At 44.0% G+C, this 24,646-nt stretch overlaps 1 protein-coding gene across 8 annotated transcripts in view; it reads left to right on the top strand.

Moving 5' to 3' along the window:
* Positions 1 to 23,008, top strand: part of LOC308317657 (rho guanine nucleotide exchange factor 28-like) — a 62,645-nt gene extending 39,637 nt beyond the window's left edge. Inside the window, exons 14-40 of one of the 8 annotated variants that reach the window (XR_013964281.1) lie at positions 191 to 268; positions 1,586 to 1,628; positions 3,328 to 3,420; positions 4,880 to 5,003; positions 5,836 to 5,980; positions 6,557 to 6,612; positions 7,466 to 7,523; positions 8,105 to 8,243; positions 9,577 to 9,710; positions 9,829 to 9,975; positions 10,287 to 10,537; positions 11,090 to 11,215; positions 11,668 to 11,785; positions 12,133 to 12,387; positions 13,397 to 13,473; positions 13,903 to 14,081; positions 14,576 to 14,664; positions 15,565 to 15,762; positions 15,866 to 15,994; positions 16,250 to 16,383; positions 16,470 to 16,517; positions 17,522 to 17,626; positions 17,940 to 18,104; positions 18,830 to 19,081; positions 19,191 to 19,566; positions 21,045 to 21,780; positions 21,837 to 23,008. Coding sequence is in view for 7 of the 8 variants with exons in the window: in XM_080766837.1 (XP_080622963.1) it covers positions 191 to 268; positions 1,586 to 1,628; positions 3,328 to 3,420; positions 4,880 to 5,003; positions 5,836 to 5,980; positions 6,557 to 6,612; positions 7,466 to 7,523; positions 8,105 to 8,243; positions 9,577 to 9,710; positions 9,829 to 9,975; positions 10,287 to 10,537; positions 11,090 to 11,215; positions 11,668 to 11,785; positions 12,133 to 12,387; positions 13,397 to 13,473; positions 13,903 to 14,081; positions 14,576 to 14,664; positions 15,565 to 15,762; positions 15,866 to 15,994; positions 16,250 to 16,383; positions 16,470 to 16,517; positions 17,522 to 17,626; positions 17,940 to 18,104; positions 18,830 to 19,081; positions 19,191 to 19,566; positions 21,045 to 21,217 (3,692 nt within the window). In the remaining variant the exon portion in view is untranslated. Of the gene's footprint in view, positions 1 to 190; positions 269 to 1,585; positions 1,629 to 3,327; positions 3,421 to 4,879; positions 5,004 to 5,835; positions 5,981 to 6,556; positions 6,613 to 7,465; positions 7,524 to 8,104; positions 8,244 to 9,576; positions 9,711 to 9,828; positions 9,976 to 10,286; positions 10,538 to 11,089; positions 11,216 to 11,667; positions 11,786 to 12,132; positions 12,388 to 13,396; positions 13,474 to 13,902; positions 14,082 to 14,575; positions 14,665 to 15,564; positions 15,763 to 15,865; positions 15,995 to 16,249; positions 16,384 to 16,469; positions 16,518 to 17,521; positions 17,627 to 17,939; positions 18,105 to 18,829; positions 19,082 to 19,190; positions 19,567 to 21,044 lie in introns of all 8 variants that reach the window. The other 7 variants (XM_080766837.1, XM_080766836.1, XM_080766835.1 and 4 more) reach the window with 7 other exon arrangements.
* Positions 23,009 to 24,646: the final 1,638 nt, after the last annotated feature.

Genomic DNA, 24,646 nt, shown 5'->3' with positions numbered 1-24,646 from the left:
TGTGTGCCACATGTCTCTAGGAGGAAAGACCAGACGGGTGTCATAAATCATTCACGGCTTAAGTTCAATAACGTGTGAGCGCACGTGTGTGTGTGTGTGTGTGTGTTTGGGAGTATACGTATGTATGTATACGCACACACATTGTCCGCCATAACCTGCCCGCAGTGAGGTTATAATTTGCCCTGTGTAGATGGCGCGTTCAGCAGCGGCCGTTCTCTTCTTCAAGCTCTGTCTCTGTCTAAATCTCTCTCTCGTCTCAACCAAGTTAGTAAGTAAAGTACAGCATCAAAATGGCAACCACTTGGTTTGCCAGTGAACTGTCTCCCAGATCACAGTGTGTCATTCATGTGGCTGTTGTCATTGTTATTGATGATCTGTGGGAGCTAATCGGTGATGGTTACTTGGAATGCTTAAGCCTGATTTATATTGTGTTGTACGACAGTGTCCCACGATTGTATGATGATTGTTTTGGGTGGAAGTTAATGTGCAAGTTAATGTTTGAGTCCACGGCATTATAGTCTGAATGTACTGCAGAGTGTTTCTCCGAAGCTCTATGCTAAATATATTCAAGCATTGTTTTAATATTGGAAATGGGGCTAACCTGACTCAGATGGGGCAGCAGAGAGGCATACACAGTGCTGCCTTGATCCCGCCTCTAGCTGCCGCTGATTGGCCAGGCCGTTTGGTGGCCGGAGCATCGAGTCTGCCTGAGAGTTCCCAGGTGGGAGCAGGAGGGGGGGAACCCAGTGTACTCTCTGCTGCCCCATCTGGCAGAGTCATTGATTGATTTATTGATTGATTTATTTACAGTTTGCAGAATTACAGTACATTTCAAGCACAAACTCAATACAAAGACTGTTAACTGTGACTGGACGACCCAATTAAGCATTACACTTGTTTACAAGAGGGTCCACCATGTTCAATTCATCAAAACATTTAGAGACGTACAAATAGACACTTCCATATAGTCAAAGAACAGAACAGGAATTCATCATAAAGGAAGCGAAAAGGGAAAAGAAACATATACAGTGAGGGGAAAAGGGGGGGGGGGGGGCTGAATTAAAGGCAAATTATATTTCAACAAACCAAAGCTTTTTATAAGCAATTAAATCAATGAGTTCAGTTACTTATAGAACTCCAGATTAATGTATTGTACGAAGAGGCCTGAATTGAGTATAGTAATGGATGTATATCCAAAAGCTTTGGAGAAATGCTCTTTCTGGAATTGTAATAAAACCAGTGACTTGCAGTGATCGGTGGTGGGCTTGTGTCGTGGAGGGATCAGTATTTTGGTTGGCCTGTTGCCTTCTTCATTGCCCTTCTTCACTTTCTTTCCTTTTCCTGCGTGCTTCCGGTCTGTACAGGGCTCTTCTGGGATCTGGACCAGGGGCTGGGCCATATGGGTTATAATTTTTTAACGTAGCTTCTCTGCAGGTTTTCTTTTTCTTAATTGCTTCCTTGCAGAAGAAAAAAATATTTTATAGGGTGGCAGTTTTGAAAACCGCCATCATTAGATTTTGATATGAAACATTGACAGCAGCAGTTGTGATAGGTTCACCTGCCTTGTGTTGTGTCCGCATTGCAGAGCAGAGAGCGTTCAGCCTGACCGAGACCGCCAGGGAGAAGAGGTAAGACCAGTCATGTCTGTACTCTGTACACATGTTTAACAATCCTATCGAATATGTTTAGATTCCTCCAAAAATCTTAGTTGCAACAGCCTTTTTTGTTTATTAAATATTTATATATCAAGTTGGCATTTTGGAAGTACTTTGACAATTGTTTTTCCATTTTAAGTTTTTTATAATTGACTAAATTGACAGATTATTGTCAGATTATTGTATACATGGTTGTACAACGTTGTCATGTGAAAATAGCAGATCTCACAATGCATCGCATGCAGATCTGATCTTTTTGAAGGGAAAAGGTACCCCCCCCCCAAAAAAACCGATCCTGTCATTAAAATAGATATTTGTTTCGATCTGTTGAAGTAGGAACTTGTCAGTTCACAATCCCTGTACCGGGCTCCAGCTACTCGGGAACAGGCATGCTCTCTGTTCAGACTAGCTAGGTACCTGAACACGCGGGCCAGCGGTTCGGTTTGGCTCGGATGTGCGCACATGTGTTTTTGTGTGCATTTCTGTGCCTTAAGTCTCCAGTCTTGAACCTGTGGTTGGGGTCTTGGCTGAAGCAGGATGTGACATACTTCCTGTTCCAAGGCCTGGAGGCCAGAATATGCTCTGATTGCAACCTCAAAATAACCCAGAGCAAACACAGATTCAGGGCTTTCCTGGACTGCAGGCCTCAGAGAAGGCCAGTTCACTTTCAGACTATCGGTCATAGTCAATTTACAGTACGTGTGTGGTACACAGTCAAATCGTCAGTGCTAATTTAACTCTGAGAGGGTGCAAATGGAACCTAATGGAACCAAATGGACCCTTACAGGTCCATTTGGTTCCATTTGCACCCTGTCAGAGTTAGACATATATACGGTATAAGGCGTGTAGACCTATGTGTAGACCAACTGTTTTCTCTCAGTAGTTTTTTCATATTTCCGCCTGGTTTATTTTCCCTACATACTATCAATTAATATTCAACCCATGTGTTTTACCTCATTTAACTGCCATCATCGTCATCATCATCAATTCATCATGCTCTAATATTTCATAATGGCTCATTTGCTGTAAAACATGCATTGCTAACAGAGGAAATATCATATTAGAGCTTATTATATCATTACATGATAAGATCAGACATTCTCATATTAAATCATGTTAATGTTAATTGCTCATATCGAGATCAGTAGCCCAGAGATTTGATTATAGCTACAATATCATACTTCCCCTCACAATATCAACAGGCCTCAATTAGAACAAAATGTGCGGGGAAAAAACAAAATAACCTGACAACAATAACATTTGCTTATATTGTAAGTACTTAAACAGCATTTAGAACAGACATGATCTGTCGTCAGCTTCATGTATAAAAACTGTATTTTCGTTACAGTTCCATCATTAGGAAATTGCTCTTTTTGGCCTCATAAAAGATTTGTACACGGTAAAATCCTCAGTGTTAATTCACCCAGTGCTAAACCCTGAGAGTATACACATGATGTAACCAAGTGGACCCCTTCAGGTCAATTATTTTACATTTGTACAGTCATCAGAGCTAAAGGAACACAATATTTACAGTATTTATATGTAGTTTTACAGCATAGCCACACAGCCATATTAGGTGTCGTCTATCATTTTGACTAGTCGAGGGACTCTTCTGGTGACTCTTCTTATAGCCAACAACAGCCGAGTCGTAACGTGTTTCGTGTCAAATCAGGGCCCTGGGTTTCCGTAAGAGGGCCCAGTCAGCAGAGGAGGAGAGTGGCAGCGCGTCACTCCAACACCTCACCCTCACTGAGTTCCTCAAAGAGTATGTTGTTGTTCAATAGATCTGGCTTCCAATGCCATGCATGTGTGTATAGACTGAGCTGACATGTACATAACCCATTTTACCCCCCCCCCCCCCCCTCCCCCCCCCGTTAGAAATCACACATCCACTCATACGGTTTCTTAAAGCAAAATTACACTTTTTGTAGAGGCTTCGGTTGTGTAGTTAACTTGCGGTGGTGTAACCTCATATATAATTTGAGATAAATTCAACAGTTGCTCCGTTGATTAGAAATTGGCCTACATTTCATGGTGAAACGAGTCCAAAAACCCGACATAGCATTTCTTTTTTAATGTAAGAAAGTCAGTTACCTGTTGATTTTATTGTTTGAAGACAGAATCTGCAGATCCAGTCCGGATCTCCTACCTAGTTAAAACTGTGAAATTAACACAAAGTTTACATTTTATAAAAACAAAACAAAAATCACTGTGTTTATGTGCTAAAATAGTGATTTTGCGACCTGTCACCTTCTAAGTCAATGACAATTTTGCAATATCAATTTCTATTGAACAAAGCAACTATTGACGGCACCTCGCCGATACATAACGGCAAGGTAACTACACAACCCAAACCTCTACCAGTGTTCTAGCTTTAAAAGCTTTCTTTGGTCTGTTATGTTTCACAAACTGCGGTGGCCGGTGAGTGGACACTTAACAGGCCACCCTGAGGTTGACTGTGCTGCATGTACTGTAGGCACTTCATTTCTCTCTGGTTTCTCCTCACATCCAGTAAACATTAACCACTTTAACCCTGCTCTCCCTATTTTGGGGGAAGAATCCCCCCCAAAGTAGTGAAAATAGATTCAAGCTCACAGTGCATTGAGATTGTAGTACGCCTATTTCCACTATTTGATGTACAGTGAAGTCGGGCTTAACCACTTAAATTCTATACTACCCCAATAGGATCTATACTTGGCCCCCAACATTTTTTTTGCTTCACATTGTGAGTTTGTAGATCTGCTAATTTAACCGAACGTTCTCCTATTATGCCCATAATTGGGAACGCCCGGGTTCAGGTGGTTAAGTAGATAACTCTTTATGGTCTTGGCCTTTCACCTGGAATGTCTACTAGTGTACCTACCATACAGTAACTTCTGTGAATAGCTGACATATTATTAATTGCATCTTTGCCAAGGTCGCCCTATAAATAACATAGACCAAAACCCCTTAGTGACTTGTCGGTCGAGAACTTCCAAGCATGCCGAGCATGTTCCTAAGAGTAATGGAGGTGGAGACCAGGGGTTCTGGAAGACTTGGAGTCTGGACATTCTTCTGTCGCAGCACAACAGCAACATCCCTCAATTGTTTTAACTTTAACTCAGCATGTTTATGATAATAATAAGGTGATTGTGCCCATAATTGGCAGGAATAGCTGCATACTAGAGGAATGATCTGTGGCAAGATGTGCTAGCTGTTGACTGTAATGTTCCCAATGGAAACAGGATTGAGGATGAGGAGTGGGATAAATACATCATCCCCACCAAGGCAGAGTCTGAGAAGTACAAAGTGAGTCGCACCTTCAGCTTCCTCAAGAGCAGGATGTCAAGCACACGCAACAAAACCAAGGTGAGGCGCGGCCAAAAGTATCATTTCCTCTGGTGGAAAATATGATTCCTGTCATTATAGGCAGGCAATCGTGCGTCAGTTGAGCGCAATTAAAAAATGTCCTAAGAGTAGAACTCAGCTTACAAAAGTTGGAACTGCTTCCCAAACTGGCATTGTAAAAAGTCTTGCCAATGTCCTCTCTCTCTCTCAGACAGGCTTGGTCAGAATTCCTGTGTGGGGCAGCTATTGTCTGAGCATGGTGTCTTTTATTTGGGGAGAGTGGAGCGAAGGAAAAAAATCCCCCCGTGTCTTAGATCTTAGCAACGGGACACACTGAAAATATCCTCTTACATAATCCAGCAGACCCCCAACGCAGAGCGAGGAACCAAAACACATTCCATAGTATACTTCCCCTCTTATAAACATGTGGTTGAACGGGCACGCGCACACATATGCACGCGCATGCACACGTGTACATGTGCACTCTTAGCTTCCTTGTAAAATTTGATATACGAAAATAAACAATACCCCCACCCTGGAAAAAGGAATACCCCCATAGCATCCCCCTAAAAAAACATCAGCAGCAGTCATCCCTCTGGACTTTAAAAAGTAAATAGACACAAGTCCACTCAGAGTTCTCTGTATGTCCCCGAGCTCCACTTCAACAGACATGCTAGCATGGATATGACTGCTATATGCCTGTCTCTGCCTGCTTTTCACACTCATGTAATTGCCTCATTTTTTACTTTGGTTACAGTTTCACAGTGTCATGGTATTAATTCAATATAATGAGATAAGTATTGTTCGGTTGACCAGCGAGATTTAATGTCTACTGTACAATGTTGCTTCCCAGGTGAAGGGGAAAGAGGTGAAAGAGGGGAAGGAAAAGCCAGGAACTACTAACGGACACCAGTTTGTTCCTGTGTCTCCGTCTGGGCCCTCTCTCTGTGCTGTGTGTGACATACCTGTTCCTGTCAAGGAGTTGCTCCAGTGCTCCAGTGAGTGCTCCATTGCCGTCGTTACACTCTACACAGTCAAAATCATGAGTGTTAACTCTGAAATATGTAAATAGCCCCAAAAATGAACACTTTTTACAAGCTTTGTGCATTGTCGTTACTACAGCATCCGTACTGATACATTTCAGCACACGTTATGACCAGTGTTGCCATGTCTGCTTATTATACATGATTTGGGGCTTGTTCTTTTTGTAAAGTAGCCTGTAAATAATGGTAGCGGGTTGCGTTTTTTGGGGCTTCTTTCTAAGTTGAAAGAAATGCAGATTTACAAGCTCACAACGCCAGGTGTCTTGGCCGGGTGGCTGTGTCCGAGGATGGGAATCCTGCAGGGAGTGGCGAACTCACTTCTCTAGCGACTCTTACTTGTCTAGTGGGTAACTAACCACCAAATAGCCCATGTGAAAGTTCACAACTTGCATTGTGCTGAGCTTTGAGCGCCAGAATAAGACGCTGTATGGTTGATGTGGTTAAAAAGTCTGGGTTTACCAAATATCGGCATTGAGGTTATTTTATTGTTGAATCGAGGCTAAATAGGATCTACTCTTCCTTCCTCCTCAGACTGTTCTCAGAGTGTCCATAAGGGCTGTCGGGAGTTGGCTGCTGCCTGTGCAAAGGTAACCCATCAGGGTTTGGGTTATTGATTTGACTTCAAATCATTGTCACGATTATTTCAAACTTTTGCTTCAATTATGATTAATCAAAGTACAACTTCACCCATTGTCAAACTATCTTCATATAATTGGTCCTCACTAATGCCTATGATAAAATGTTACCAATTTTCTCTACTCAGTCTGTGTCTCATGTGATGGCTGTGATTATCGTGAGAACAATGGCTTTCATTATAGCATTCTAACTTTCCAGGAATAGAAAGCCTGCAGTTTCTATTAGCTGGGATTCCCCATTGATGATGTCACTGGTAGGCGGGTTCTCTCCTCTGAGACACACCATCTGAGGACCTATATGAAGATAGAAGTCGTCCTTTAACTTTATAATTAATAAAATACATATAGTGAAAATAGCATACAAGCTCACAACACGTCGCATCACAACACGTTGTGATCTTGTGGATTGGCTATATTTGTATTCCATCACTGGACAACAATATAATAGTATAATACAGGGGGAAGTGGCTAACTAATCAACTAATCAGGATAATTGATTATACAACATATATTGTATTAAACTTCATGAGCAGGATTAAGTCGGTTATTGGTTCTAAACTGTCAGTTTTGATATACGTTCGTGTAACTTCCCAGCCATACCCATTAGTTTCAGAAACATCTCCTTTTACCTCCAGCAACCGCAAAGAGGTTTGGCCTGCGGTCTAACCAGGAGACAAATCTCCTGTTGGTCGAATCCGAGCAATTATATCAAAACACAAGTTGGATGTGTGTCACTTGAAAAGACAAAACGAAGTCATAAATCGCGTCTGTTGGGAGTTGATAATGTGATTATGTGTGCCCTCAGAAGCCTCCGGAGAAGAATGTGTTGATGACAAAAAGCAAGGCCTCAACTCTCCCACAGGGTGAGTTACACATTACTGCTATCTCTCTCACTCTCTCCTCTGCTCTCCTCACTTGTCTCCTCTCCTGAAGTAGAGCGAGTTAGACATTGCTCCCTTCCTCCCCCTTCTGCCCGTACAATCTATCTCACGGTTAAAATGTTACTTTTTAAAACTGCTCAGTGGGAGGTCCGGGGCTGTGCGAGACTGCGCACGCACCTATACTTTTTTGGCTTGTGTGCAGCAGTGCAGAGGTTGAGCGGTTCTTACACTTTAACCGAATAAGCAATTGCATGTCATTTTCATTTCATAACTGACTGGCCCAGTCTTCTGAGTGTTTAGATGTCTGACACGCGTGTCATGGTCACGGGAGGTCATCGGGTTTCCTGGCGTGTGTGACCTGGCTTCCCGTACAATGTGTTTCCACAAGTCGTTATGAATTAGTGAAACAAACACAGACGTCCCAACAGCCTCACAATAATAACAGCAGTGGCACAGTAGAATAAACATAGTACTTCAACATTAAACAGACAAGAGTACATTTTTTTTGTATTTTCTTTCGGGAACGTCAACACAGATTGACTCTTTCCTCTTCCTCCCTCCAGGCTCCATGAAAGACAGTGGTCCATCCACTGTCTCTTCCTCACCATCCTCCTCTTCCTCTTTCCCCGTGATGACCTCTAGAGAGAAGAGAGACGTCATAGCCTCCCTCTCCAAGAGCCCCTCCATTTCCATAGATAGCAGGTAGGTTGACTAGAGCCCCTCCATTTCCATAGATAGCAGGTAGGTTGTCAAGAGCCCCTCCATTTCCATAGACAGCAGGTAGAGTGACTAGAGCCCCCATTTCCATAGACATCAGGTAGATTGACTAGAGCTCCTCCATTTCCATAGACAGCAGGTAGATTGACTAGAGCCCCTCCATTTCCATAGACAGCAGGTAGATTGACTAGAGCCCCTCCATTTCCATAGACAGCAGGTAGATTGACTAGAGCCCCTCCATTTCCATAGACAGCAGGTAGATTGACTAGAGCCCCTCCATTTCCATAGACAGCAGGTAGATAGCGGGCCGGGGGGGAGGGGTACGTCAGGAAGGGACAGGGCCAGGGCAAGCGCATGGGCGGCCCCGGTTTAAAAAAACAACAGCGAACAAGAGGCTGACGGAGTGATCGCTGGCCCGGGGGGCATTCAGTCTCTCTCAGGGGGGGCCCGGGGGGCATTCAGTCTCTCTCAGGGGGGGCCCGGGGGGCATTCAGTCTCTCTCAGGGGGGGCCCGGGGGGCATTCAGTCTCCCTCAGGGGGGGCCCGGGGGGCATTCAGTCTCCCTCAGGGGGGGCCCGGGGGGCATTCAGTCTCTCCCTCAGGGGGGGCCCGGGGGGCATTCAGTCTCTCTCAGGGGGGGCCCGGGGGGCATTCAGTCTCTCTCAGGGGGGGCCCGGGGGGCATTCAGTCTCTCTCAGGGGGGGCCCGGGGGGCATTCAGTCTCTCTCAGGGGGCCCCGGGGGGCATTCAGTCTCTCTCAGGGGGGGCCCGGGGGGCATTCAGTCTCTCTCAGGGGGGGCCCGGGGGGCATTCAGTCTCTCTCAGGGGGCCCCGGGGGGCATTCAGTCTCCCTCAGAGGGGGGCCCGGGGGGCATTCAGTCTCTCTCAGGGGGGGCCCGGGGGGCATTCAGTCTCTCTCAGGGGGCCCCGGGGGGCATTCAGTCTCCCTCAGGGGGGCCCCGGGGGGCATTCAGTCTCCCTCAGGGGGGCCCCGGGGGGCATTCAGTCTCCCTCAGGGGGGGCCCAGGGGGCATTCAGTCTCCCTCAGGACCTAGAAGCATACCCTACTCTATCATCCATTTTAAAATTAATGGGACAATCATGTAAAAACACATATCATGTCCATTGAAAGAAGACTTTAAACTAGCGACTGAAAGCATAGTATTTATGACAATGATTACTATGGTAATAAAAAAGGTCCTGTCAAATTCCCATTGTAGTAGAACTGAGAAGCACTTGCTTATTGGCTTCATATCCAGCCGAGCGTCCTTGCCGCCTGGTTCAGATCCATTCTAATGGGTTTTGTCTCTCTATGCAGACGACTGAGCGATGTGGCAGGGGTGGACGGTGAGAGTGACGTGAGCGCCTGGGGCAGCAGCTCTTTGACTGAAGACGGAACACAGATCACAGCTACACCCCCTTCTGTCGACCCTCCACACAACACTGCAGAAGGTGACCATTTTGCAATCGTATCTTAATAGTCACTGGACAGTAACTGCATAATGAGTTTGTGTTCTTAGCAATGCCATCCGTGTTTTTATTCATTAATTGTAACGCTTAAACATGGCAGCCGCAGAGGTGGTCGACGCCCCCCTGCTGTGCGAACTATCGGCCGTCCCGCTGGGACTGGAGGCGGAGTCCTGGAGTCTGGCGGTCAGCCCAGAGTTCTGTAGGCAACACGACAAGCACACTGTTAAACGACAAGATGTCATTTATGGTGAGAGACCACGCTATACTTCCCCTCACTGTTGAGCTCTCTCTCTCTGTCTCTCTCTCTCTGTCTGTCAGCGTTCGTGGCCTGCCCATCTGACATCGGTCAGAAATCTATATAATATTGCCCCGGCTGAAGTGGTTAATGTACGTTTTGTAAAAGTATAATATTTGCCTTTGAGATGTAGTGGAGAAGAAGTTAAAGTATTGGAAATTGGAAATACTCAAGTAAAGCACAAATACTAAAATTGTAAAAAATAAAAAAATAAAAAAGTACAGTACTTAGTTACTTTCCACCCCTGCATGTATTTTGTGCAGAGCTGATGCAGACGGAGCTGCACCACATCCAGACGCTGAGCGTCATGTCCGAGGTGTTCAGGAGAGGCATGCTGGAGGAGGTGCAGCTGGACTGGGACTGCGTTGCCAGGATCTTCCCCTGCCTCGACCCCCTGCTGCTCTTCCACAGGAGCCTGTTTGCCGCGCTGCAGGACCGCCGGCAGGCCGCGGCGCAGCCCGAGAGCCCGCGCAATTACGTCGCCCAGCGCATCGGAGACATCCTGTTGCAGCAGGTGGGCGGGCCGTGGCGCTGGCGCTGGTGCGCGCGGGATCGATTGCGTGCACCCTCGCATAAACTAAATATATAAACTAAATATATATTGTCACGTGTTGTACACACACAAATACTTTGTATGTCCTTTTATCAGGGGGCCCCCCAACCTGGGGTCAGTGGACCCCTCCCCATTCCCTCATTCACTGGGGATTCACTGTGATTTATTTATTTGAGAATGTGGCCCTCCCAAAGGCTCTGTGTGTGTGTGTGTGTGTGTGTGTGTGTGTGTGTGTGTGTGTGTGTGTGTGTGTGTAGATTGGAGTCACATGATACTAATTGTATCCTGTGTAAAATGGGTGGGGGGATGACCTTATGTACTTGAAAACAGTCGTATTGATTCACACACATTCTCCTAAATACAATTTATTTTCATTTAATCTGTTTTTGGTCGCATATGTGAGTGGAATGGTCACATTGTTGAGCCTTGGGCCTATACAAGACACACACACACACACACACACACACACATACACACACACACGGACACAGTCACACTCATGGTCTACCTCAGTTCTCAGATGAAAGTGCGGAGAAGATGAAGCAGGTGTATGGAGAGTTCTGCAGCCACCACACTGAGGCGGTCAACGTCTTCAAAGAGCTGCAGCAACACAACAAGAAGCTCCAGGTGTTTGTCAAAGTAAGTAATAATAGTAAAACTTTATTTGTATAGCACCTTTCATGACATGAAATGCAGCGAAAAAAGAAAAGCAAAGGTGTAAAACAACATTAAAATAATAGCAGTAATGCAATACAGTGAGGACATGAATAACAATAAGGAGCTCAACAAGCAGAGTGTAGAAGGGCTGAAACCTTATTATATTATTATTCTCCTAGCGATTTACTTTTTCAAATGATAGAGATATTTATGAAGTTTTTCACAGTTTGTAGGCGTTATTTACCGTAATAGCTCATTGCAAGAGTTAGAAGCTTGTAGATCATGTATTTTCACAATAAAAATGTGTGCGGGAAAATAGCCGGCAGACAAGCTCATAAAGCGATTTGCTGCGATTCGTTGTGAGCTATTTTATGCACACGATATACCACCGGTGTTATTCAGGCTTATCGCCCTCTCTCCATTGTTCCTCACAGCAACAGAGCAACAACTCTCTGGTCAGACGGAGAGAGGTGCCAGAGTTCATCCTGCTGGTCACTCAGCGCATCACCAAATACCCAGTACTACTTGAGAGGATATTACAGTACACTCCCAGTAGGTCCACTGTACTGACATACTGTACAACTAACTGTCAAGTGTGCGGTCACTATAACATTTCTAGTATGCTTCCATTGGTGGAAATGGGGCTGCAGAGCAATATCTTGTTTTTCTCGTACGCAAAGGTTAAGAATGTTATTTAGTCAGATGCTAGTTAAAATGTACAGAATTTAATATAGATAGCATGTTGTTTTTAGGTTCACTATTACCTGGTATACTAATTTCTTCTCTGCATTCTATTTATGTGGAGTTTTTTTACCTTGTTTATTAGAGTTCATGCTTACTCCGATCTCTCGTAAGTGGTAGGATTGGATTGTCTAAAAGGCCTACATTGTAATTTGCAGAGGGCAGCCAGGAGCACTGTGACTTGTCACAGGCCCTGGCGCAGGTCCGTGACATCATCGCAGCAGTGGACCTGAGTGTCAGCGAGTACGAGAAGGGACAGGAGCTGCAGGAGGTGCTGGCCCGTCTGGAGAACAAGAGCCTGGCCAAGCTGAAGAACGGCAAGGTGTTCCGCAAGCAGGACCTGCGGAGCCCTCACAGGGTCTTGCAGCACAAAGGCCTGGTCTACTGGAAGACGGCCACAGGCAGACTGAAAGGTGGGTGTTGTTGCCTACTATCATTGCTGTCGGGCAGAAAGCATGTATATTCATATTTCAACTTTATTATGTTTTTATTTTTATTTTTATTGTATGCAATACTGTTGATTGAACTGCTTTTTTTTAGGGGGGGGCTTATTTTTTGGGCTTGCCTTTTATTGATAGATATATAGTAGGTTGACAGGAAACTGGGAAAGAGATGGGCGAAAGACACACCGCAATGGTCGTCGTGATCGGGACTCTAACCAGCCTTGGTGCCTGGACCTTCTAGGCCGGTCCGGGCCATTTAAACTGTTTTGGACTTACAAGTTTCCACCCTATACTCATGTGTGAGCTTGTAGATTTGTGGTTATTTGTGGTGTACGACACTAGTATACAACTAAATATAAATCAGGTTCAGGTGTGACATGATGAAACCCACTTCGTGTAAATGGTAAATGGTGCATTTATATAGCGCCTTTATCAAAGGCGCTTTACGTAGGTGCATTTCATTCACCCATTCACGCACACATTCATACACCGATGGCGGCGGAAACCATGCAAGGCACCAACCAGCACATCAGGAGCAATTCGGGGTTCAGAATCTTGCTCAAGGACACTTCGACACTAACTCTGGGGGAGGCTGGGTTCAAACTGGTAGCCTTGCTGTTACCATCCAGCCACTCTGCCCCTGATCCACCGCCGCCCATGTGTTCTTATTTTTTTCTTCATATATTTTTCTGTTGTGTTGGACAGCTGAAAGCAGGGTGCTTGCACAGGTGTGGAAAGTAGGGATCATTATGAATTCCTGTAGCCCTTAAAAGTATGGAAATGTGGGTGAAAGTCTTGAAGAATTCTGTAATTTCTCTTTGTGAAAAGGCACTGGAGTGAGAGATAGTGTAGAGGAGTTGAGTGGTCTCAATTCTAGGCCAGTATGGAAACAAACATTTTGTATCTTTTGTAGGGGAATTCAAGATGTACTATGTCTAATAGAAACCTTTCTGCATTTCTCCCCTCACTCTTCCTTCAGACACCTTGGCTCTGCTGCTCACAGATGTCTTGGTTTTCCTGCAAGAGAAAGACCAGCGCTTCATATTTGCTGCTGTGGTATGTCTTAGGCTGGAGAAAAAATGGGCTGTCTTAGGATCACAATCAATTCCTTTTCACAATGTCCTTCTGCGGAAGGAAGTGATCTGAGGGAGCTGGAAAGAGTGAATGATAATTCACTCTTTCCAGCAGTGGAAAGTAACTAAGTACATTTACTCAAGTGCTTCTTGGGGTGCTTTTACTTTACTTGAGTATTTCCAGTTCTACCTCGACTCCACTGCGTCTCAGAGACAAATGCTGTACTTTTCGCTCCACTGAAATTATTTTAAAGCTTTAGTTACTACTGTAGTTACTTTGCAGTTTGCTCATTTGATTATTGATACAAAACATACATTATTAATCACTTAAGTAAAAAATATAAATTGTAGTAGTTCTTCAATGACTGTTCGAATTCAGAATGTCCTCCTGATGAGGTTTTAACTCTTTCAGGACCAGAAGCCCCCCGTCATCCCACTGCAGAAGCTGATCGTTAGAGAGGTAGCCAATGAGGAGAGAGGGATGTTCCTCATCTCAGCCTCCTCTGTGGGACCAGAGATGTACGAAGTGCACACGTCCACCAGGGAGGAGAGGAACGCATGGATGAGACACATACGACAAGCTGTAGAGAGGTGTGTGTGTGTGTGTGTGTGTGTGTGTGTGTGTGTGTGTGTGTGTGTGTGTGTGTGTGTATTAGGGCTAAATGTCCTCACAAGGTCCTCTGCTAAGGTATAGCAGTTGCATTTGAGCAATAGAATTGACATCTCTTTTCTGGTCGTCACAAGAGATATGGTTGTGTTATGATTAAACAAGGTTTAGTCAGGATTACAATTAGGAAAGGGTTGGGGTTGGGGTTAGGATTAGGCATTTAGCAAAAAGAAAATAGCAGATCTTCAAGTCACAGCGCAGATTTAGTGCTGTCTTAGGCTTTAAATGGAAAGAAATGGTAAAAATGTACGCCCTAAAATGTTGAGGTCCTGAGAAGTATAGTAATATACAAGTGTGTATGTGTGCATGCGCGTGTGTGACACCAGCATATGAAGTGCATGCACAGTTAATGTGCTAGTTAATATGTGACCCTGTGTGTGTCCATGTGTGTATCCGTGTCTGTGTCTGTGTGTGTCAGTTGTCCTGAAGAGGAGGAGAGGATTGCAGAGTCAGAAGAAGCCAGACGGGTAGCAGAGCTCAAAGTCCAGAAGATACACAAGTTCCAAGGTCATTAAGCCCTATTTTCTAAAATGATTCATGTGTTATGCCTCCATTTGGATATCTGAATATAAAATAAATAATTCCGTTTCCTAAAGGCTCATACATACTCCAGTTTTTGGTGATAGGTTATCACCGTGGTGTAGTTTTTAAAGGGTTGGAAAACTACACCATAACGTCAGTCGCGGTGATGATCAGCTATCACCGCGGACACAGACCCACCTCTCTGCGTTTACTATCAGACAAGTCTTTTCACTCTGGAGCTATCACCCCGTTCACTGATTGGTCTTGAAGTTGGGTAAACCACAGGGAGGCGGGGTCCATCCTTAAGGACATCACCGCGAGTATGATGGCCTCTACTCTTATCACCGTTTTAGGTGATAAGCTATCACCTAAAACGGTGATAACTGGAGTATGTATGAGCCTTTAACCGGTCAAAACATTAACATTTGTTTTAATTCAACCTCCACATTTTTGAGTGCTCGGATATCCTCTTCTGTTTTAAGTGTACATTGACATTGGTAATGGCTTATTTTACACTTTTTGTTTGACGAAATTGTCAATAGTTGTCATAGTGTTATGCCATAGCTTTAGTCATCATTGCTTAGTTTCTTATTTAATTTTCCATCATAGTTTTAGTTGACAAAATTAACTGGTTTGTGGTGTGTTTGTGCAGAGTGCCTGCTTGGTCAGGACCAGCAGATTAACACTGGTTGTGGATGTGTTTGTGCAGAGTGTCTGCTAGGTCAGGACCAGCAGATTAACACTGGTTGTGGTGTGTTTGTGCAGAGTGTCTGCTTGGTCAGGACCAGCAGATTAACACTGGTTGTAACTTGTGGTGTGTTTGTGAAGAGTGTCTGCTTGTTCAGGACCAGCAGATTAACACTGGTTGTGGATGTGTTTGTGCAGAGTGTCTGCTTGGTCAGGACCAGCGTATCTGCAGCAGCCTGGAGGAAAAGCTGCAGCTGTATGCTGAACTCACCCAGTTGAGCCTCCGCTCATCAGACTCTGTGACGCAGCAGCAGCGCCACCTCCTGGTGACACCTGACAGTGACGCTGAGGCGCCGAGACAGTCCGCAACGCTCCTCACCGCTGCTCTGAGAGAGGGTGAGGAAGAGGCATGTTGTTTTTGTTGAGTTGTAAAAAAGCACACAGACAAATGCACAACTTCTTTTGGAGCCTAACAGATAGACGCTTGCTCTCCCTGCAGTGGAGAAGCTGATTTCCATTGTGCAGGCATGGGAGGACCGCTCTGCACAGAGCCAGAGCTCTCCTGTCCAAAGACCAGAGACGTGCAGCTACAACAGCCACGGCAGCATCCACGAGTCTCCGTCTGAACGTCAGAAACTATTCTACATTACATACATTACATTTGTTTTACCACAATTCTGATATATTTCAAATATATATATAAAAAATATAATATATTTAAAATCTGCATTGTCAACGATGGGAATGTATTAATGGAACGCGCAGCCATTTGGTTCCATTTGTACGCTCCGAGTTACAGACTCTTTGTTTAACTGATGCTAAATTTGTTCACTGGGTACCAGCAACATTTAGTTTCTCTCTTGGTCTCTCGTCGTTCCTGCAGCAGACTACCTGAGCACGCTGAGTGTGAGTTCCACCTCTCTGGTGTCCGACAGTGAATGGACAGGACAAGACGGCCTGCTGTGGACCTCTGCAACAGACCTGGGAAGAGGCGACTCCAGCGGAACACACTTGAAGGTTCACCTAATGTAGTTTACTCCCCAAATGTACAGTTCTTATGAGTTGCTGCTTATGTGTTTGCAATAACACAGTGTCTCCCATAGGTGGCAGAGAGTGTCCAGAGTCTGACTCAGCTCCTCTACAGTCTGCAGGTAAGAATATTATTATATTATATTGTCATGAAATGACTGCAGGAGCACATCAGTGTTTGCTTCTGAATTATCACCCTGATAATTCAGAAATGGAAAACAAATTGGACAGGGGAAAGGTTAATTGGCCGATGAATAGGATGTGATGGCTGATAAATCTTCCGCCGTAGTCTGAAAACCCACCTTTTCAGACTCCATCATGGCCCATAGCACTTACCCTACCCCCTTAGATAGCATTTCTTTAGACTTAGATAGCATTAATTTTGATACAGACTTATAGCATGTTATGTAGACAGCACTAGAATTGCATTGTATATAGTCATAGCACGCCATAGTACATATGTATAGCATAGTAGTATATATGTATAGTTTATATGTATAGTTTCATTATATAGATATTCCACTGTTACTTTCTTAGCTTACGCATGTTTCATGATAAATGCTTTTATGTGATGTATTCCCATGCTTTTGTTCTTGCTTAATGTAAGTCGCTCTGGATTAAGCGTCTGCTAAATGCCTACATTGTAAATTGTAAAAGTCCTTTTGAGGTTGAGCTTTACAAATAAATCAGAAAACGTGTGTTATTTATTTCATCAAACGTAATAATGTTGAACAAACAACCTTTTTTGTAAGAAATTACATTGCTTTATTGCTGTGTGACACAATCAACACTTTGGCCTTTTAGCACAGAAAACTCAAGGCGCTCTTCTAAAATGCACATCCAAAAGTAAAAAATTGTGAAAATAGCAGATCACAATGTGTCGCATCGTGACGCGTTGTATGCTTGTAGATAGGCTACTTTCACTCGCTGTACAGCTGCAATTTTCTTTTAGATTTTTGAAAAATCTTGAAAGTGTGAAAACTACTGGTTTAGAAGGCATTTGTATAATCTGTATAATTTTCTTTTGTAAGTTTGGGTCCAGAGGAGACACCAAATGTCTCTTTTGGGTCTTAAAAGAGTTTGGGAAACAGTGCTTTAGTAGGTGTGTCCCTCTGGCTGTGTGCAGGCTGCTGTGACGCTGCAGGACAGCTCTTATGAGATCCACAAGTTGCTGCTTCAGGAGGGAGAGCGACCACAGCTACGCACATCTGTATCGCTCCAAAACAACCCAGTACGTCCACTGACTGATACATCATTGTCTAGATGCTACTTGTATGATGATTCTTCACACACAGCCATTATTTGCCTGATTAAGGAAAGTACCATGGATGAAACCGAGCCACCAAGTTCCTTCGATAAAATGATGGGAGTTTAACAACTTTGCTCATACGTCTATTCTGTGGCAACCAATCGTTGAGCTTGTAAATCAGCTATTTTCGGCATACAGATTTTTTCTTTATGGTAAAAGGAGCAGATTGTTCTAAACAAAGTACTTAAAATAGGTTGTTTAAGTAAAACTAAGGTCTGTGTCCTTCATCATTCAGGATCATGAGAAGCCGAGGAGTCTTGACAGGCGGAGAGACGAGGTGGAGAAGAAGAGTTTGGAGAGGAAGAGAGAAGAGGTGGATGAGGTGCAGAAGCTTCATGTGAGGCTGAGACAGGAGCAACAGCGCTGGGACAGAGAGTGTCTGGCCAGGGACAAGCAACAGGTAAGATATCAGATATCTCGAGTTTGACCAGATGAAGAGTCTTGGCTCGAAACGTTGTCAATAAAGTACAACTTTTGGAGCAGATGAGTGTGCAGGTTCTTTTTTCTTTTTTGATACTACTTTTGAGCCCAGCACCTCTACCAAGTGATGTGCGTATTCTATTAGTTTTTGTAGGCTTTAGATTAAACACTGTCTATGAACATTCATTATACATTAATTTGATCATCTGAATTCAGTCTTTGGAAGGCCTGCCTATGAGCCTTCGGATACGTGTGTTTGGGTTTGAAATGTGGTAAAGTAATAGAAAACAAGTGTATACTTATAGAACTCACAATTTGCTAGCCTGGTTAAGCATCTCAGACGTGTGAATTCACATCATCATGCGTGTTCTGCAGACCGCTCTGGCACCCAAGCACTGGGTGGCCTTTTACTGAAACCAAAAAGTGGTAGAGCCAATCAGTGTCTGTCAATTACAGGGCCCTGAGCGCGCAGATGCTGATTGGCTCCACATAGTACGCAGTAACATAGCATTACAGCACCTGTGAGTTTTATCCACTTATGCCCTTATACGTAATTGAACAATGGGATGTGCACACAATGCATTAGTTACAATTCAACCTTATACTTACAAACACGTGCCTATCATAAGGATGTCGGGTTTAAATTGGTATTGGTGTATTGGTATATCCCAGACGGCCGACCGCAAACCTTCTGTGTTCTCACAGAGCGAACAGGAGAGTTTGCTGGAGCAGCGTGAGCAACAGTGCCTCCTGGAGGCAGAGAGGCTGCGCTGCGAGCGCAAGGAGCTGGAAGCCCAGCTATTGGAGTACGAGCAGAACCTAGACAGGCTGAGGGATGGCCAGAGGGGTGTGGCCATGGAACGGGAAAAGATTGACGCCCAGCAGAGGCTACTCCAGACCTGGAGACACAATCGCCAAAGCAGCCTGCCCGTTATGATACCCATGGACTGTTACCAGGTAAGAAGCAGAAGGTTAGACAGCCATAGAGAGAATCTAATGGGTGATAGAATGTAGCGTTTGGGCGGCGCAGTGATAAAAGTCCCCATTATGCACGTCCTCCTCACAGGTGAGCAGTCACAGTCGATCAGGCAGCCTGGACGGGTCAGTGTACGAGAATGAAGCCGCCCTGCTCCGCTCCTTGCAGCAGAATCACCTTCACCACCACCACAACAACAACCAGCACCATCAGAGTCTCAACTCTGGGCCGAGGAAGAACCAGGACAGCCCAGCACACAGCCCCGGCCTCAACCCCAACCTTGGCCTGAGCTCCAGCCTCTATAACAGCCTCAACACCCTGCTGAGCCAGGCTCACGTCAAGCCACCCCCAGATGCTGGTCTAGCATACCCGCACTTCAACAGCAGCCACGGCTTCCCCCGTCCAGTCAACACCCCCATTCACTCCTTCAGCAGTGGGTTCGGCACGCAGCAGCGGAGGACTAACAGTAAGGTCACATTCTCACCTAATACTTCGGTAGACTCGAATGCATATGGGCGGGGATTTTGGGATTCTTGCATATTTAATTGGCTGCGGTTTGCCTTCACACTGTCATTCGCAGCAATTGGAAACGCAGCAGGGGGGGACCTTTATCAATGTGTTCCATTCATAAACTAGCCTACACAGTGAAATCTATGGTAATAAAATTACACTCATAACGTGCATGTGTCGTGCCGTCTGGGGGACCCCCCCTCTCTCTCTCTCTTTCTCTCTCTCTCTCTACGCAAGCAGCCACACACTGTTCTTTTGGGCATGGAGGCACAGCGCTGCATGAGTGCACTGATATAACTCCCCAGTCCCCACACAGTGACAGCACTGCATGTTTACGGCACGCACAGACAGACAGACAGAATATTCTGTAGGCTATAATAGGCTACACTGCAGTGTTTTTATGTGTTTTCTTAAGCAATTGATTAATGTACACGTCCTCATTTCGATCAGGGCTTCAGACAGTCTCCTCATTCGACCACGTCGTCTATCCACAGTAACGGGACATCTTTGCGCTGCGTAAAATATGCCTTCTCCGTCTCCAACTGTGTTCAGCTCCTCACCCGCCACATTCTTTGCTTCATTTCCTTTATTTACTGCGGATTGCATTCACACCTGCACCGAATCGTAGTCAAGTGTGATTGGAAGCGAAGCGAAACCCCCGTTTTTGGGCGAAGTAAAATGCGGTTCTTTGCTGCGCATTAGGATTCGAATGAGCCTTCACACCTGCCAAACGAAGCGCACTTTCTGAAAATGCGCAGCAGGATTCGTTTTAATCGCAGCAAAGCTCTCTGGTGTGAATGTGACCTAAGTATACATACCTCACGTGGTTACGAGTTTAAGCTTTCCTTTGATGTCCATTAACGACTCTGTTATTGGTCAAAATTATTGGTGCAACACATAAGCTTCTAGATTGGCTATTCGTCAAGCCATGAAGTGGTCCTCACAGTGGGGTCTGGTTAACCCACAGGGGTCCTTAACGGGGTTGCAGGGAGTCCCCATCTATCAATGATTGATAGTTGGGAACCAACACTTTCACCTCATCCACACTGCCAGCGTTGCAACCAAGCGAACGATGAAATATCATTTGAATACATGACTGTCCTCACGTACCATGAGCGACAACGTGCCGTCCAGCGCCATCCTCCACCCATCCTATAGTATAGCAGTCTTTATTTTAGCAAGGCCCCAATCACTTTTATTGGTTGAGATCTACACGCTATACTACTTATTGGTTATTTGATTGGTTCAGGCTATGCTAGGCTCGCTCCTTGCCTGTGTAGATGAGGTGTTACAGGTCTGTAACTCTGGGAGTGTACAAATAGAACCAAATTGACCAGTTCGGTGGCCTAATGCATGCTAAAGATGGCGTCCTTGAAAAGAAAACTTTGAGGACCACTCGTATAATAAACGTAGCGGTATTCTGTCTCCTTCTAGCAGACTTCAGTCCCCCTTCGGAAAGGTGGAGGTCGGGGATCACAGACCTGGGGCTGTATGAGGACTACCCCACCTCCGCCTCCCTCGACCCTCTTCTTACTCCACAGGCATACCTCTCTCTGGAAGGACAGAATGGGGAGGACGGAGGAGAAGAGAACATTGTGTATCTCTGAAAGTGTCTTCCTGAGTACTTTAGTGGAGGAGTGAGAAACGCGTACTGCCTTAGAACTGGACTGAGAATATTTCACCTCAAGCCGCGCCTCTGTCTGTCTGTCTGTCTGTCTGTCTGTCTGTCTGTCTGTCTGTCTGTCTGTCTGTCTGTCTGTCTGTCTGTCTGTCTGTGTGTTTGTGTGTGTGTGCAGTGCACGCATATTTTCCTGACGTACACAGAGGGTGCAGTTTCCCATTTCTACAGGGCTAATACTGATCCACCATATATTCTGAGCTAAACAGGTGTAATATAACTCGTCTCAATTAAATGTAACATACTATGTGTTCCTTAGTATCTTGGAAACATGTAGTGGCTTCCTATGGCAAAGTTCTGCTAACCAAACACCGTTCACAGTTAAAACCCAAGTTGTAAATTAAGTGTAAAAACATTCCTGTTGAAGAGATTGGTTCCTTTCTTATCAGACTCTGTGCCTGCCACTGGTGTTCTTTGTATGAGCCAACACATTAATGTGTGTGTGTGTGTGTGTGTGTGTGTGTGTGTGTGTGTGTGTGTGTGTGTGTGTGTGTGTGTGTGTGTGTGTGGGTGTGGGTGGGTGTGGGTGGGTGGGTGGGTGGGACTAGTCTTTAATCAGTCTTTAATTAACTATATAATCAGCAGACATTTGCAGAAAATATGTGCCTTCACTGACCACTCTTATATTTTTGTTGTGTTACCACACACACCATTATGTCTTTGTGTCCAAACATCTGTCTTGGCAAATATTTTTTTATGCTTGTGCTCCCAATCATTTGTCTTTGTAAATGTCTATTTTTGCTTCCCAGGTTGTCAATGTCTGTAGTACTTTGCTTACAATTACTTAAATGATCATTTATACTTCGAATGTCCTTTTCCCCCATCCAAGGTAACTGGTTTTCAACTGGAAAACACGATTTCTTTCGGTAGATAATCAGTTATTTCGTATGATAACAAGGTCATACAATGCAAGCATTAATTAGGCTTAAAAGTTCAGGGACCAGGAATCAGACTACCGTATGAGCATATACATAGTGAGTCATATTTTGTTCATAAAAGCACTTACAGATTAGATTAACAACCCATGCTGTTTTCCTTGTAAAATGGTTTAGGCCTATGTTTTGTAAGCTTATTTAAAGCCCAGAAAAAGATATTTATGTAGGGACCATAGGCCAAATGCGACATACTAGCGTCATGTCCAGGGGGTGTACTTAGTACTTCAAGCTGCCGCACACTACAGAAACAGGAGATAGGCTCCTGCCCTATGGGCCCCATGGCTACTACTTACTTATAGGCCAAGATTACGTAGACATTATTGTATTCATGTTTAATGTGTTTAGTTTTATGCAAAAGCTACCTACGCTACACTGTTAATTGTTAAAGGACACTTAAAATGCCTTTTGGGTTGTATTTTTTGTCACTTAAGTGCCAAATATCCAAGAAGTGAATCTTGTAAAGAAAAATGTAGCATTGTTTCTTTAGTTTTCTGATAAGTTTATTTATTGTGTTAATGTGTAAAACAGCTTCTTGCACTGTCAACATTAATATTTTGTCTTTGTTCTGTCCTTCCTTGTAATCGTCATAATTAAAACTGTGTCAAGTGCCATATTAACTGTATACAATGTTGCAAGCCACTGTGTTTTGATTTTGATAGCCGTTACGAGCAATGACATTCACCCACATGACGTCACATACATATGCCTTGCCTTGCTAGACATGGTGCCACTCCACCCACGATTAGCCACATACCTATGCCGCTGCACGCTATTACATTCACACACATACCTAAGCCGTTAAAACAATAAACATAAGTGTCCGTCTCACAGATGAGACATAGCTTGTCCACAGGTCTTTTCAGTGTTTGTCTTTGTCTTGTCCTGCACACATCTGACCAGTCCCTTTCATCAGGTATCATCTGCGTGACTCTTGCCTTTGGATCAGGTATCATCTGTGTGACTGCCCTTTGCATCAGGCATCATCTGCTCGACTCTTCCCGACACCCACAAACTGGCACTGAATCATCCATAATTCAGTGTCCTGAATGTGCAGTGCAGTTCTAGTTATTATTATTTTTGTGATTTAATGCCAGAGGTAAAATGCCCAAGGTATAAGGTCACACGTTGCGTTGTGACCTTATTGATCTACTATTTTCAAAATGTTTTAAGGTTTGTAAAATAATACCAAAAAAGGATTATTTATTTTTACATACAAGGTTTCCGTGCAAAAGCACTGATGTGCCGGTTGCACGGTTGTCCTCTGCCACATGGTGCTTTCACTCTGTGTTTGTGTCTGCAGTACAGACTCATTTCACATAATCTGATAAGCAGCGGTGAAAGAAACCAAATAGATGGTCCAAAATGCCCATGGTCCAAAATGATGAGAAACGAGGCTAACTTTTTTTTCCAAAATTTAAAAAAACATGGGCTATAACCCATCGTTATTTAATTTTTTTAATTTTTTTCAAATCCTCAAAAATGATGAAAAACGGCGTGCAATAGTATGCCGTACGATATGGGCTATAGCCCATGGTCCAAAATGATGAGAAACGAGGATAACTTTTTTTTTCAAAATTTAAAAAAACATGGGCTATAACCCATCGTTTTTTTAATTTTTAATTTTTTTTCAAATCCTCAAAAATGATGAAAAACGGCGTGCTATAGTATTCCATACGATATGGGCTATAGCCCATGGTCCAAAATGATGAGAAACGAGGATAACTTTTTTTTCAAAATTTCAAAAAACATGGGCTATAACCCATCGTTTATGTCATTTCGTCATTTTTTTCAAATCTTCAAAAGTGATGAAAAACGGCGCGCTATAGTATGCCGTACGATATGGGCTATAGCCCACAATCCAAAATGATGAGAAACGAGGCTAACTTTTTTTTTCAAAATTTCTGAAAACATGGGCTATAACCCATCGTTTTTTAAATTTTTTAATTTTTGTCAAATCATCAAAAATGATGAAAAACGGCGCGCTATAGTATGCCGTACGATATGGGCTATAGCCCATGGTCCAAAATTATGAGAAACGAGGATAACTTTTTTTTTCAAAATTTCAAAAAACATGGGCTATAACCCATCGTTTTTGTCATTTCGTCATTTTTTTCAAATCTTCAAAAGTGATGAAAAACGGCGCGCTATAGTATGCCGTACGATATGGGCTATAGCCCACGGTCCAAAATGATGAGAAACGAGGCTAACTTATTTTTTCAAAATTTCAAAAAACATGGGCTATAACCCATCGTTTTTTTTTCATTTTTTCATTTTTGTCAAATCATCAAAAATGATGAAAAACGGCGCGCTATAGTATGCCGTACGATATGGGCTATAGCCCATGGTCCAAAATGATGAGAAACGAGGATAACTTTTTTATTCAAAATTTCAAAAAACATGGGCTATAACCCATCGTTTTTGTC

Source organism: Protomyctophum bolini, assembly GCF_963924005.1.
Source record: "Protomyctophum bolini genome assembly, chromosome: 6".
Classification (NCBI taxonomy): domain Eukaryota; kingdom Metazoa; phylum Chordata; class Actinopteri; order Myctophiformes; family Myctophidae; genus Protomyctophum; species Protomyctophum bolini.
This window is presented reverse-complemented; position numbering and strand designations above follow the sequence as displayed.